Raw genomic sequence first — 14619 nt, 5'->3', positions numbered from 1 at the left:
AGCCAAGATCGTGCCATTGCACTCCAGCCTGGGCAACAAGAGTGAAACTCCATCTCAAAAAAAAAAAAATTAGGCAGGGCGCGGTGGCTCACGCCTGTAATCCTAGCACTTTGGGAGGCCGAGGCGGGTGGATCACGAGGTCAGGAGATCGAGACCATCCTGGCTAACACGGTGAAACTCCGTCTCTACTAAAAATACAAAAAATTAGCCGGGCGTGGTGGCGGGCGCCCGTAGTCCCAGCTACTCCGGAGGCTGAGGCAGGAGAATGGCATGAACCCGGGAGGCAGAGCTTGCAGTGAGCCGAGATCGCACCACTGCACCCCAGTCTGGGGGACAGAGCAAGACTCCATCTCAAAAAAAAAAAAAAAAAAAAATTATTTTGAATAGGAGTACTTCTAAAACACTTTACACACTATTCTTTCTTATTAAACAGATAGGAGCAAGGACCTGTTTTCTCATGGGCCAGGATACCTAGACAAAAATCTTAGGTTTGGATGGTGAATGAAATCAGGATAGAACTAAGGAGATAGGCTTCTTAGAGTGTGCTAAGTTCAGGAGCCAAACTTGGGGAGTGTTTGGCCTGACTCTTGAGTAGAAAGAGCGTACAATTCTGCAGATGCTGACCAGGACACAGGCTGTGGCCTAAGAAAGCTTCACCAGGCCCCAGGAACATTCTGAGCAAATGCTGCTGTCAGGGCTAGGCTATGAGGAAAAGATTGTCCCTGAGGTTGAGGACCCCCAATCTGATCCATAGCAGTAGATTTGGAGACTATGGAGGCAGGATGCCTAGTATTTACTCACAGTTACTAGGGTTTAATGAGTTTAAGCAAGTCATTGTCCAGCTCTGGGTTTTAATTTCCTCCTACACAGGTTAATGTAAATCTCACTGAGTTTTTATAAGACTCAAATTAAGAGATCGGGCATCAAAATGCTTCAATAATGGTATAAATACTATCTGCCTGAGTCATTATCCTTTACTCCTCTGTATCACTCTTAATAATCTGCATCACAGGAATGCCTACCGCTTCTGTATCATTTACTGGAAATACATCTCAGGCTCCTAAGCCATGAGCAGCATGCTGGTGGCCTCGAAGTCCTCTCTTGAAGATCTGGGGCTATGTTACAAGCAGCAGAAGAAAGGTCCCTCTTGCAGGTGAACTGGGACTCGGATAGGGCTTTCTGTGATGCCTACAGCTTTGACTCCATGAGAGCTTTTCATTTTTTTGAGACAATCTCGCTCTATTGCCCAAGTTGGAGTGCAGTGGCACAATCTCGGCTCACTACAACTTCTGCCTCCCAGGCTCAAGCAGTTCTCATGCCTTAACCTCCTGAGTAGCTGGGACCACAGGCATGCACCACCATGCCTGGCTAATTTTCTTGTGTTTTTTTTGTAGAGACTGGGTTTCACCATGTTTCCCAGGCTGGTCTCGAGCTGTTGAGCTCAAACAATCCGCCTGTCTCAGCCTCCCAAAGTGCTGGGATTATAGGCGTGAGCAATCGGCCAACTCCTTTGAGGAAAGGATTGTGTGCATTTTTCAGCAGTTGACTGGTTCAGAAGCATGAAATGAATGCATCAAAATGTCTCCCAGTTTCACTTGAGATGTAAGGGTTGCTGTGGTAGGGTTGTAGCCATGGTCTTTCTTTCAGAGTGGTTGAACCAAGATTAGGAAGCTTAGGCAACAGCTGGCGCCAGACAAATACCAAAATTCATTCAAAAGGGGTTGCAGAGCTCAAGTCACTAGAAAAATCCATTCTAGAACTTTCACATCTCATTTTCAGCAGCAATCTGTTTCCACCATTGGCTCACGTAGCACCAACTCCAAGGTACTTGTACACAGATGTTCTGCTTCACCAAAAGTCCTCTTTTGGTGATATACAGTCAGTGTGGAACTCACAGAAAGGTGCATGGTGCCACAGGTTCTTCTGGTCCATGACCTTCAGATAGATTCTTTTGACTTTCCTGGCACTCACAGGCCAGCACAGGCCGGGAGTGGGATGGAGGACAAAACACCTTTACCAGATAAAACAACCAATACCAAACTAGGCTGGGTCCTAAGACCTCTCCCCAGCAAGGCCTTGGGCTACTTCAAGGATTGTAAAGACAGGAAAATCCAGCAGGGGAGAGTCCTATTTCTCCCACTGCAGTGCAGAAAGAGAAGCAATTTAACCTAGTCATTGAACACAGAGCTGTCAAGGACCTATAGTCTGCTCCTAATATTGCCCAATGGGTTGGCTGTATAACTCTTAGGTGGGTCACTTAACCTCTCTGTGTCTCAGTTTCCATGTCTTTCAAAGGGGAATAAGAAAGTGGCTTCCTCATAGTATTGCTAGGATAAAGAGATAAAATGAAATAATCCATGTAAAAACCTATGAAAAAATTAGAACGATACTATACAAAGTATTGTCACTCAATGGTAAAAGGCTCAGAATGTTGTTTGCTATCCTTGAGCTTCACACCCTCCACCCTGCCCAACCCCAGCTCCAAGGCAACAAATTTCCTCAAAAAGAAAGCCCTTTTCCTTATTACAGTAGTTTTGTGGACAACCAGTGGCTCTCACTGTCAGGGTTGATCTCTCTCTGCCAATCCAAAGGTTCCTCTAAGCCAGGATGACAAACTTGAGGGTCCTTTTTCTGGGAGTTCAAGCCATGAAAAGCCTATGAAACACATGAAGAATGCCAGGCCATCTGCCCCTCCAAACCTCTACAGGGGTCCCTTTTAATAAGGGGCAGGAGAAGCTCAAAATGAGAAGATAGAGTTCCTAGGACCTTTGCTAACCCCACTGCCAACTTGCAGCCACACAAGAGGGCAGCACTCCTTGCTGCTCAGGGAACCCTGTGGGCCACTCACACAGGCAGCACTGACTCCATGCATGTATGTCGCTCAGCTCCTTTCCTCTGCTCTGTGTATATGAACAGAACTGAATCTCATCAAATGAGAAGCAGCATTTTCTGCATGGCTTCCACTACAACTGAGCACTGGCAATGAAACCACCTTTGCAAAAATTATATCAATGAGCAAATTATGACAGTGAAAAAGATCTGATCTAACTTACCCACACCCACCCCTTGCCTTTCCCTTAATCATTCCTGGGCCTATTGTAGATTGGCCTTTTGAGATATCTTTTCAACTTTTCTGCATGTCTGACATCCATGGCTTCACCCAGATCCATCAATCCCACTCCTGTGGCCCCACCCAGAAGCAATTCAGCTCAAATGGACAGCTTTAACCCATGATTTCATCTCCATCCCAACCAATCAGCAGCAAGCACCCATTTCTAGCCACCCCCACCCCTTCCCCAAACTGCCTTTGAAAAATCCCAGCCTCGCATCAACTAAACTCTTTCTCTACTGCAATGCCATGGTCTTCATTTGTGCAGCAGGCAACAAGAACGCATCAGGTGGTTACGGCAATTCTCATGCTTGCTTCTGAACTACTGACATCTAGAGCTAGCTGCCTTCAGGTCATCTTCTAATGTGTATTCCACAAAAGAATAGCAATAATTCAAAACTTAACTTCTTCCCCTAAGTATGCTCTTTTTCCCGTGCTCCCATCCCAGTGGGTCAAGACAGATCCACTGGGATGGGAGCATGGGAAAACACCTGGGTGTTAAGCCAAAGGGCTTTCTCTGCCTTACCTATCATCAACCAGACACTGAGGCCAAAACTCCTGTGATCTGATATCTCTTGAAATCTTTGCTTCCTCTTCATTCCTATTGCTATTGATTTCATTCAGCCTCCTGTTTCACCTCTGTACTATTCTGGTCTCCCTTACCATAGCTAAAGTGATCTTCCAAACTTAATTCAAACCATATCCCTCCTTTCTGGAAGTCCTTCACTTACTCCTCACATCCCCCGAGACTGAATCCCAATTCCAAAGCATAATTTACAAGGCCTTATAGCCCCTCTGGTTTCAATCCATCCCATTCCCCAGTGCATCTCGTGATCCTATCAAGCCAAATTACAAATTATCTGAAGCCCCCCTAACTTCCCCAGGCTTTCTCTCACTTCTGAAGCTTCCTAGTTGCCATTCCTTTTGACTATTTGTTCTACCCCTCTACCCTTCACTAGCCCAACTTCTCCTTTTCAAAATTTCAGCTTAAAATAATGTCCTCTAAGAAGTCTTCTGTCAACAGCCCCCTCTCCCAGAGCTAGGTGCTCCAATGGGGTGTACCCCAATGACTATTATAGCACTTTACCACAATTTATTATTGTTGCTTAACTGTCTCTTCCACCAGACTGTACTCTCCAGCATGGGACTGACTATCTTATTCACCAACGTATGCCTGGCACCTAGTAGAATATGGGGCACATACTCAGATATATATATAGATATAGATATAATCTGATTACATATATCTATAACTCAGATATATATATAATCATTTAATACATATATATGCATTTGCATATATATATGCATTAAATGATTATATAAATGGATGAATGGTTAGGTGGCTGGCCCAAATACAAGAAGTTAAACATCTAAGAGCCACAAAGGGCCAATATACAGTAACTCAAGGGCCTCTATGCCAAGCCATTTTCAACAGGGTTGGACAGGCACAGACAAAAAGCCTCAAGAGTCACCAGCAATTTCCAAGTTGACATTTCATTTTTGCCATCCCTTCTTTTTTCTAAACTTTCCTCAAGTGTCACTGAGACTGACTGTTCTAAGACCTGCACCACTGCAGTGCAATGGTACAGCTAGGGAAACTTGGTGAGGGGTAGGTATACTGAGCAACCAGCATAGCTGGGCTGCAGGGCCAGAGGGATGCTACAGGGCCAAGGGTATAGGCTGGGAAAGTTCAGAACACCTCACAGAGCTTCAAGTCCAGGGCTGGGTGGAGGCACTGGAGAGCTGAGGGTACCAGGCCAGAGAAGGCAATAGGGTAAGTGAAGCAGGGCCAAGGGACACTAGGAGGAATGGGTGGAGGACACAGCACAGGACTGTGGCTCCAGCTAGATGTATGACAGGGGTTGGGGGTGAAGGGGCAGAGGTGAGAATAGATAGTTGAGGATTTGTGGGGTTCTGGGTTATGTCCAGGGTAAGCGAACACTTTCAGTAAGCTAGTAGGTGGGTGGACAGAAAGGCCTCCAAGAGCTCATCTTCAAGAGATCTCTATGTCTCAGCTGCTTATCTACCTCTGCAGAACATCCCTGCAGACCACTCACCCAACAAATTTCATTGATTCAAATCCTAAGGTATCCAACTCTGGGTTGTGGAGGCCACAAAAAATATTTTCCCCATCTTCATTGTAGAGAGAAAAGTTCAAGCTTTGGATTCTAACTGATCTCATTTTAAATAAACCTCAGCTCTCTCTTCTACTAGCTGTAAGGCCCTGGACTTCAGTTTCTTTAGCTATACAATGGGGATGCTCACTTCCACAACTGTTGGAGGTGAGGTGAGATAATGCTGGTGAAGCAGCACACATGTTTCCAAGCACAGAGTACATGTTCAATAAATTGGCTGTCTTTCCCTTCCTCCTTCCACTCTGCATGAAGCCCAGGAGGTCCCATTTTAAGTGTGTGTGGGGGAGTGGAAATGGGGAGGAGGAAGATCTACATTGCTGACTCACTAGGGCAGAAGGCATGAATCAGGGCTGTGTAGCATCCAGGGATGGAACAGGGACACTCCTTCCCCCACTCTATCCTCCTCCTCCAAGTGCCTGGGGTCTTGGCTGGCAGTGGGTCCCATGTGGTCAGGGAAAACAGGCTCCTTTAGTACCTTTCTCACCACATTTGGAGAGGAGTGCTGGATGGTGCTGTCCACTGGGGGGACACTGCGAGGGGTTTCTTCCCCAGACGCCTGGGGCAAGGCAGCAGCAGTATTCTTGTCAAGAGGGAGAGCTGGCTTTGAGCCCTCAGATGCTGGGGGCTCATCTGTAGCCTGGAGAAGAAAATAAGAACTTGGGTGGGTTTTACTGCAGAGAGTGTAGCAGCAGCAGCAGTGGCAGCAAAGGCTAATGCTCACCCTGCCCTGCCCATTGTCACCACCTATACATTGTGGACTGTTTAAACGTTTTCCAAAAAGAAAAATACTCTTATCCCAACTCTTCCAAAGACTACATGCTAATGGGAATGTCTTAGGATGGAACCCAAACCAAGAATTCTGAGCTAATTTTGTGACATTCACTTTAGCAATCATAACCTAGTTTTAACTTACATTTTAGCTTGTGGCCCTCTATGAACCCTAGACCCTTCTCTGCCATCACACGCATTATTCTATATCTTCTCAAAAGAACTGGGCCTCAGGGGAAGACATTGAAGCATGATCTGAAGTTGTCAGTACTGAAGCATAAATGTGAGGCCTTATATTCTATAATAAAGTAAAAATCTGTAAAGCTGCTTTGAAGATATAACTGTGATTACAGATTTAAAGGGGACATCACTATAGAAAAAGTGAGAGAAGGGTAGAGAAAAGAGGATAGAACAGGAGGTTCTGGGGAAAAAAAAAAAGAAAATCAAGAGCTAAGAATGAAGATGTGAAATGCAGCAAAGATCCCAGGGGTACAAACTGCACCTCTTCAACTGTCTTTTAGCTGAGAAAAAAGAGGAGTAGCATCCAATATCCTCCTATGGAAAGAAAACTTCTTCTGTGGCATTACAGAAATGTCAGCAGACCTGAATCCAAGTCTTAGCTCTATCTCTCAATGTTGTATGATATGGAGACAAACTGCTAGCCTTCTCTAGCTCCCACTTATATACCTATAAAGCAGAGATGGTAATGCCTACCAAACAACATTGTCGGTAGGATAAATGATATGGTGCATATAAAACATACCCAGCTTAGTAGAAGTAAAAAAGTTTAAGTCTATATCTGTGCAGTATTATAAAAGTGCTGCCTGCCAGCATCTAACATGGACCCTCACTCTGCTCCTTAAGCTCTGCCCTTCCCCCTGTCTGGGATTCATAAGGTCCGGCAAGGGAGCTAGGGAGATGACAAGATAAGAGACAGCCTCTCTTCTGCTCTGGCACTGGCAGGAGTTCAGCACAGCTCAGAAGGTACCATCAGTGGGCAGGGTCCCTACTGTCATCCAGGAAGACCAGGCTAAGCCAAGCTACTCTGGAGTGTACTGAGCCTAGATCTAATTTGGGACTGGGTACTATGCTCTCTGGAGCTTTTCTGAGGTAGAAGGTTGAGCCCAGGGTAGTTTTGAAATGTGAGGGCTGAGCTCAAGGCAGCCCTATGGTGCAGAAACTGTATTCCTGTGCTTCCTTGTTTTTGGGGAGGCTGTGTTCCCTGAGTGATCCTAGGACAGGCAGAATATGCATGCCAAGCCACCCTGATGCTTACCTGCAGGGTCTCCTCCTGGCTCTGGGACTGGACAGGTGCTGGCTGCCTCACAATGTAGTTGATCTGCCCCACAATGGTTTGCTGAAGATGCTGAGGAGATTTGGTCTGACTCAGTTGCAGGCTGGGCTGTTGAGCCTGGAGAAGAAGCTCCAAGTCCTTCTGCATTTCCTCCAGCTCAAACTTGTGATGCATTATGTCCATGTTCTGAGAACAGGAAGGGCCAGGAGGGCTCTCGTACTGACTAGAAGCTAGATGCTGGGATGGAGGTAGAGGTGGGTGTGACTGCTGTGGGGGAGGGGGGAGAGGAGGTGGGGGGTGGGGGAGGGGTGGTGGTGGAGGTGGTAGCTGCTGCTGTGGCTGCTGCTGAAAGTGACTGAGCTTCAGCTTCTGGTGGTGGCCAAACTGGACGTGGATAGAGGGTGTCTGTAAGGTGGGCTGGGCATGGGCTCCTTGCTGAACATCCTGTGGGGGGACAATGCACACGGGCTGGGAAGTCAGCTGCTGCCCCAGCCGCTGGGATGTGCTCTCCCGCTCCACAGGGGGCTGGGTTTCCAGCCAGGGCTGCAGCAGCTTTGGTGGATGAGGGCTGCAGGCCAGCTCTTTCTCCCTGGGCAGCAGGGCAGAGCACTGCAGAGACCCCAGCTGCTGGGGCACCATCTCAGAGGGCTGCCTAAAACTGTGGGCTGGGTGTATGCTAGGTGGGGGGACCTGGCCTTTGAGGGAAGGCGAGACTGGGGAGCAGTGGGAGCAGCACACAGATGAGGAGCACACTGCTGGAGACTGGAACTTGTGTGAGGGGTGGCTAAGAGCCTCTTGCTGAGCCACTGGAGACTGGTGGCTTTGATAAAAGGGTGATGACCCCTGTAAGCCTCCATAACCAGGAGCATCTGCCCTGGACATTTGTCCACCTTCAGTAGTTATGCAGCCTGAAAATGCAGAATAGACAGTTTTTCAAAAGTTTTTCAAGTTGCTCCCACCTTGCTACTTCCTGCTCCTGAGACAAAAGAACCTCATTCAACAATCCTGTACCAGGAACAGATTAAGAAACTCAACCCTTGATCTCCTGGACTCAGTCTAGAATGCTGCCAGTAATAGCACCTGTATGGACCTGCTTTGGGGGCCTAGGATATTTGAGAAATTAGTTCAGCTTTTACCAGATGCTCAGCCCTGACTCTGTTTCTGTCCCACTAGGGAAAACACAAGCTCTCTCAAATAGCACCCACTCATTTTTTTTCCAACAGAACAGCCCAATCAGACTCTGACAAAAACAATCAACTTTGGGGTGGGGAGGGAGTATGCTAGAAAGTAGCAAAGGGTAGAGAGTCATGCCCGGGACCAATGAACAAGTTCCCAGATACAGGTGTGGGGAACTGTGTGTTGAGCAAGTAGGATGGAAGAGAGTGGGGAAGCTCTAATACCAGGTGATATGGTTTGGAGCTGTGTCCCCACCCAAATCTCATGTTGAATTGTAATCCCCAGTGTTGGAGGTGGTACCTGGTAGGAGGTGACTGGATCATGGGGGCAGATCCCTCACGAATGGTTTAGCACCATCCCTTTGGTGCTGTTCTTGTGATAGAGGTCTCGTGAGACCTGATTTTTTAAAAGTGTGTAACACCTCCCCCTTGCTCTGTTTCTTGCTACTCTGTCCATGTGATGTGCATCTTCACCTTCTGTCATGACTGTAAGTTTCCTGAGGCCTCCCCAGAAGCCGAGCAGATTCCAGGATCATGCTTCCTGTACATCCTGCAGAATCATGAGCCAATTAAACCTCTTTTCTTTATAAATTACCCAGTCTCAGGTATTTCTTCACAGTAATGCGAGAATGAACTAATACACCAGGTCAGTGCCAGGCACCAGCACTGCCCCCTGAGGTCCCTAGGTCCCTTGTGCACAAGTAGATCTATGGCTAACTCAGTCTAATGACTCCTTCATCTCATTATTTTGGTAAGGCTTACTTAGAGGAAGTCTGAGCTCCTTAAGGAATATGTGTTTTATTCACCATTGGTTCTTTGGTGCTCAGCATGGGGCCTAAACAAGAGTAGGTGGCTATCAAAGGTCTGCTGAGTTAAATCAAAGGAAAGAGGAAAGAAAAGAAATAAACCTAAATATCGTTTGCCAAGTTCAACAAATTTTCAATAGGATTAACAGCCTCAAATGAAGGCAGCAGTTGGCCATCAGTTTAACAAACTCGTTAGGCTGTCAACACAGGCACAACTTCAAGCTATCTACATTCTGCCTAAAGATTGAATGCCAGCACATGATTGCAGCAGGGAAGAAAAATGCACAAGGCCATGAATTATCTGCTTACATCTCAACTCAAAAGGATATGTCTGTGTAACACAAACATGCACATGCAGTCTCACTGTTGCTGAGATACCCCTGCTTGTGCCCACACGTGTATACCTTTGTGTGACCACAGAGAAACACATTCATCTGTACTGCCATACAGCATTCCAGAGAGCAGGGTGACTGTCTTGTCTCCTCCTCAGCAATAAAACCAATGTAACAGGACATTTACACAGAATGGTAAACTCAGATTTCAACTCATCCTGATACAAAGTCCTATATTGCCATGGTTATTTAAATTCCTCATCCTCTCCTCTTCCCCCTCAAAAAAAAAAAAAAAAAGGTTTGCTGAATGATTCCATGACCACTGGCAGTCCCAGGAAGTGCTTTCTCTTGGGCATATGCTGACCTACCCAGTAAGGTAAGCAATTAGGTCAAAGCCCACAGGGTGGGTAGGCCTAGGTGTGTGGGTCCAAACTCACCAAGAGAAGCCAGCTGCTTGGTCCAGAAGTTAGGCTCCCAGGTGAATCTGATACTCCAAGGGGAGCCAGGATCTGTGTTACAACTTGTCTCCAGCAATCGCTGCATCTGAAACACAATCTGACAACAGCACCAAAGGTCATTTATTTGGGCATCTTGCACCTAAATGACAACTCCCCTTCCCTTACTCTTTGGACAAGCTGAAAGGCTCAAAGTCATGGCCCTTTAACCTCTGGTCATCCTCCATATTCTCATTCTCTTGCACCTTAGCACCTGCCCATCCTCCCAGATGATCCCTTTCCTCTTATCCAGGCTCCTACATTCTTTTTTTTTTTTTTTAATTGAGACGGAGTCTCACTTTGTTGCCCAGGCTGGAGTGCAGTGGCGCGATCTCAGCTCACTGCAAGCTTCGCCTCCCAGGTTCATGCCATTCTCCTGCCTCAGCCTCCTGAGTAGCTGGGACTACAGGTGCCCACCACCATGCCCGGCTAATTTTTGTATTTTGTTTAGTAGAGACGGGGTTTCACCGTGTTAGCCAGGATGGTCTCCATCTCCTGACCTCGTGATCTGCCCGCCTCGGCCTCCCAAAGTGCTGGAATTATAGGTGTGAGCCACCACGTCTGGCCTGGAACCCCTACATTCTTATATTTTCAGGCCTTAAGTGATTTGTCATTCTCTCTCATGACATCAACTGGCAGCTCCATTCATTCTACCATCACCTCAATTTAAAAGCCTAGTGGGGGGCAGGCATTTTCTGAGCTCCCCATTGCTGTACTTCCACTTGCAGGTAAAACACCCTTCTGTCCTACTCAATAGCCCTCTTCCTCTCCCAACACTTTCATCTATTTCTCATCATTAACTCTCCTATTTATCCAGGGCTTTGGCAAGTGTACAACTTATCCTGCCATCCTCTAGTTAACTAATGTCCCAACTAACATCTTAGCCTCTTATTTCATTGATCTCTTGCATGGCAACCACCTTGTTTTCAGTTTAGTCACCATACCTAGACCCTATTAATCATTTACAACCATTCTACCTATGAGAACTTTAAACTCCAACAACCCACCCTGGTCATAACAAGTTCACGCTCTTTCAGAGTATGTTCTTCAACCTCTCCAAGCCCTGCTCCTTCAGTCCACAGGACTTCCCAGCTTCCTGTCATTTACAGTAATGATATCACTAGTGTCCTAATTCCCTCCCCATCGCCAACTCCTACTCTTAGGTAATCCAGCCATACCAAAGCCATGTTATCTGGGGCCACTTCAGTGATTATTAATTTCAGCAGCACCCCTCAGCCCTTTCTCTTGTCACTTCTTTTCTTGTCATCTTTCTCTTCCACTGCACTCAATGACTATTTAAAATCTTTACTTTGGTGCTACTTACCAATGTTTTAACCCTCTTATTATCACCTCCTATTTCACAGAGAAAAAAAGACACCATAAAGGATAAATTACCCCAACTTGTATCCCTTCTACCCTCAAACTTAGCTACAGCATTGTCCCCATCCTGTCCTCCCATCTCAGACGAAGGGACTGTCCTTGTGTTTAAGGTCAACCAGTTCACTCTATATCCTTCCTCCTGCTTTCTCAGTATACTTACCCCACCACACACCCCTCCTCTCTGTGTTCAACCTCTTCTCCCAGATACATATGTGCAAATGTTTTCCAAGCTTAAAAAAAAGTTTCCCCCAACTCTGCCATCTTCTCAGGCTACGTTTTTATTTTTCTTCTTTTCACTTCTGTCTCTACTTCGTCACTACCCATCCTCAGTCTCCTCATTCTAGCTTTTGACCCTTCTACTTCACTGGAGCTTCTTTCAGAAGATAGCCTGATTCCCAGATCTCGAGGCTGCTCTTCACTATTCGTCTTCTTTCACCCATGCAGCATTGCCAAATGGACCACTTAAAATTGGAAACTGTTCATTTCTGTGCACCACACTCTGTTTTGCTTCTAACCTCTGACCATTGCTTCTCACTCTCCTCCACTCACCATCTTCCTCTGTCTATGCTGAAAATGACGGTATTCCCTGGGTTCCTGACTTTCTCTCTTCTTGCTCCACACACTCTTCCAAGGTGATACCACTGATTTCCTGGTGACTCCTACATCTCCTTCTCCAAAACCAACTTTTCTTTTGACTTCCACACCCATATATTAAAACAGCTTTTTAATAGTAGGTAGCTTGGAGTTGGTTTTGGATGTACTACAGGCACCTTAGATTCAAAGTATTCAAATATAAACCCCATCAACTTCTCACAAAATTCTTGCTCCCTCTCCTGGGTGCTGCCGTCCTCTCAAGCCTAATACTTCAACCTTATCTCCAACTCCTTTTCTCTCAGACCCCCATGTAAACCCCAGTAACTTTCTATGAGATGCCCAGCACACTGCTCATGTCCAGGGTGATGTCTGAATCAATTACCTATGACAAAGAACTACAGACTTTCCAACTGAGCTACCTTTGGGAGGGCAGGACCATTTCAGCACCTGTGTCCTCTCTGCACTATGGGATTTGGTAAAAGATGGTGTTTACTTACTAACCCAAAAGCAGTGATTGAATTTGAAGGATGGATGGAGCTGCTATGTTATTCCTCCTTCCATCCTAAAAAGAAAAGGCACTTCCAAGGACCGCCTCATTGCCCCTATGACAAAGGGGATGCTCTGATAAGCTTCAAGGACAGGCTGAGGAGTTGGGAGATTCCTCTTACCAGCTCTTTGCTGAAAAGAAAAGGGACACTGGTTTTGCTGCAGACAGCCCAGTTGATGAAATTCTGCACATGCTCAAACTGACGGTTGAGAACCATGATGCTCTGTAACTGCTGTTCCAGCTTCCGCTTTCTCTCATTAGTAATCCCCTGGGTACAAAGAGAAGACAGAGTCCTTGATCCTGTTATTGGACTGTAATCCACCTGCTTGGGAAGTCTGGTGGCTTGTGTGTGTCACTGATGGAATCAGATGAGACTACACCCCTGAGAGGATGGCAGGGCAGAGTGTTGCCATGGGATGCTGGCTGATGGAAAAGGGGAGGGGGAGATGGTGGGAGATTTCATAGTACAAATATGGAATGGGTAATAAATGAAAGAGGAAATGAATAAATGTCTACATCTCTTGGGCATAAATTGGTGAAGAAGGTGGTTCGTTTCATGACTTTCTCTTCCAGGACTATAACCCTGAGCAGTTAAGGATGGAAGCTGCCTAAGAGACATAGCATCAAAAATCAGTTTGAACTGATTTTCTAGCCCTTCATGAGCCACCCTCCCAAAATTAGGCTGACATTTTAAAATACAGGGAGCAGCACAGAGCTATGGAAGCTGCATATCTGAATTATAGGCTAGGCTTCCCTAGGTCCTGGGACTAGCTTGATATGTGGATGGTTTCTGAACCCATCAATCTGATCCATCTGTCTATACATACCTCTAATTCCTCTATTAGCCCATTGGCCTGTTTGTTCAGCTCATTCATCAGAACCATCTTGGCCATTTTGATCTGGTTTTCCACCTTCCTATGCTGATGCTTCACTTCAAAAATCCTGTAAACATAGTGGGACAAACCATGGTAAGCTTTCCTCATGGACTATATGAAGACCAAGAGACGGCAAACATAAGAACCAACTTGGAGGCTGCCTACTGAGATCAGGGCCTAGGAGACACCAAATACAAAAAAAAAAAAGAGAGCCTTTCTCTACCACCCCGCCTTTTGTACAACCGAGCCTCACTTGATCAAAATTCAGCTTGGTTTTCTCTAGTTAAACCTCAAGTCTACACCAAGGTCAACCCAGTAGCCCAACAGTTGATATAACATTAGAGGTAGGACCAAAAGAGAAAGTATGGGAATGATTTACTGTAATTTGTTGTCTTTAAAAGGAGGATGCTCCAATAAATGTCGCCATGAGGTAAAAAGAGGCAGAAAGCATACTAGTGGTTTCTGAGGGCCGGGGGGTGTTGGGGAAATGGAGAGTGACTTATAATGTTTATATTATTGGCATAATAACATATTATATAATAAACATATTATATAATAAACAATAATAAACATATAATAATGTTTATATTAATGTGACTTCTTTTTGGGGGGATGAAAATATTTTAAACGTAGCTAGTAATTATATACAGTTGCACAATTCTGTGAATGTACTAAAGGCCACTGAATTATACATTTAAAAAGAATAATTTTATGATATGTAGATTATATCTCAGTAAAGCTATTTTTAAAAATTTAAAAAGCATGGGCATTGAAGTCACCACAGACCTAGCATCTAAACCCAGCACAGTCACTGGCTAGTTGTGTGATCTCAGATACGTTACCTAACCTCTGTGAACCTCAGTCTCCTCATCAGTAAAATGGAGATAATCCCTAACTGAAAGAGTGGCAAGAACTGAACAAAATAATGCATATACGATACCCAACCCAGTGCCTGCCACATGAGGTGCTCTCAGCACCTACCACTTCCTCTTCCTATGTAAAATACCAATGATTTCATGTGACTTGCAGATTTATAGAGAACACACAGGGAAAGGGGTGATAAGGCACAGATTGCCCCTGGTTTGTTCCACCCTCATAATAAGCAGC

The 14619-nt window shown here is 45.7% G+C and overlaps 1 protein-coding gene across 20 annotated transcripts in view; it reads right to left on the bottom strand.

Moving 5' to 3' along the window:
* The window catches only part of TRIM66 (tripartite motif containing 66), a 71338-nt gene that overhangs the window by 21032 nt on the left and 35687 nt on the right, over positions 1-14619 (bottom strand). For all 20 annotated transcript variants that reach the window (XM_063641082.1, XM_063641089.1, XM_055282488.2 and 17 more), the window contains 5 exons: positions 13465-13579; positions 12759-12905; positions 10060-10177; positions 7292-8217; positions 5723-5884 (listed from right to left, as the gene is read on the bottom strand). In XM_063641082.1, coding sequence (XP_063497152.1) covers positions 5723-5884; positions 7292-8217; positions 10060-10177; positions 12759-12905; positions 13465-13579 — 1468 coding nt within the window. The remainder of the gene's footprint in view (positions 1-5722; positions 5885-7291; positions 8218-10059; positions 10178-12758; positions 12906-13464; positions 13580-14619) is intronic.

The sequence above is a fragment of the Symphalangus syndactylus genome, chromosome 6, assembly GCF_028878055.3.
Source record: "Symphalangus syndactylus isolate Jambi chromosome 6, NHGRI_mSymSyn1-v2.1_pri, whole genome shotgun sequence".
NCBI classification, from domain to species: Eukaryota; Metazoa; Chordata; class Mammalia; order Primates; family Hylobatidae; genus Symphalangus; species Symphalangus syndactylus.
Note: the sequence above shows the minus strand (reverse complement) of the source record. Positions and strands in the feature narration are given on the sequence as shown.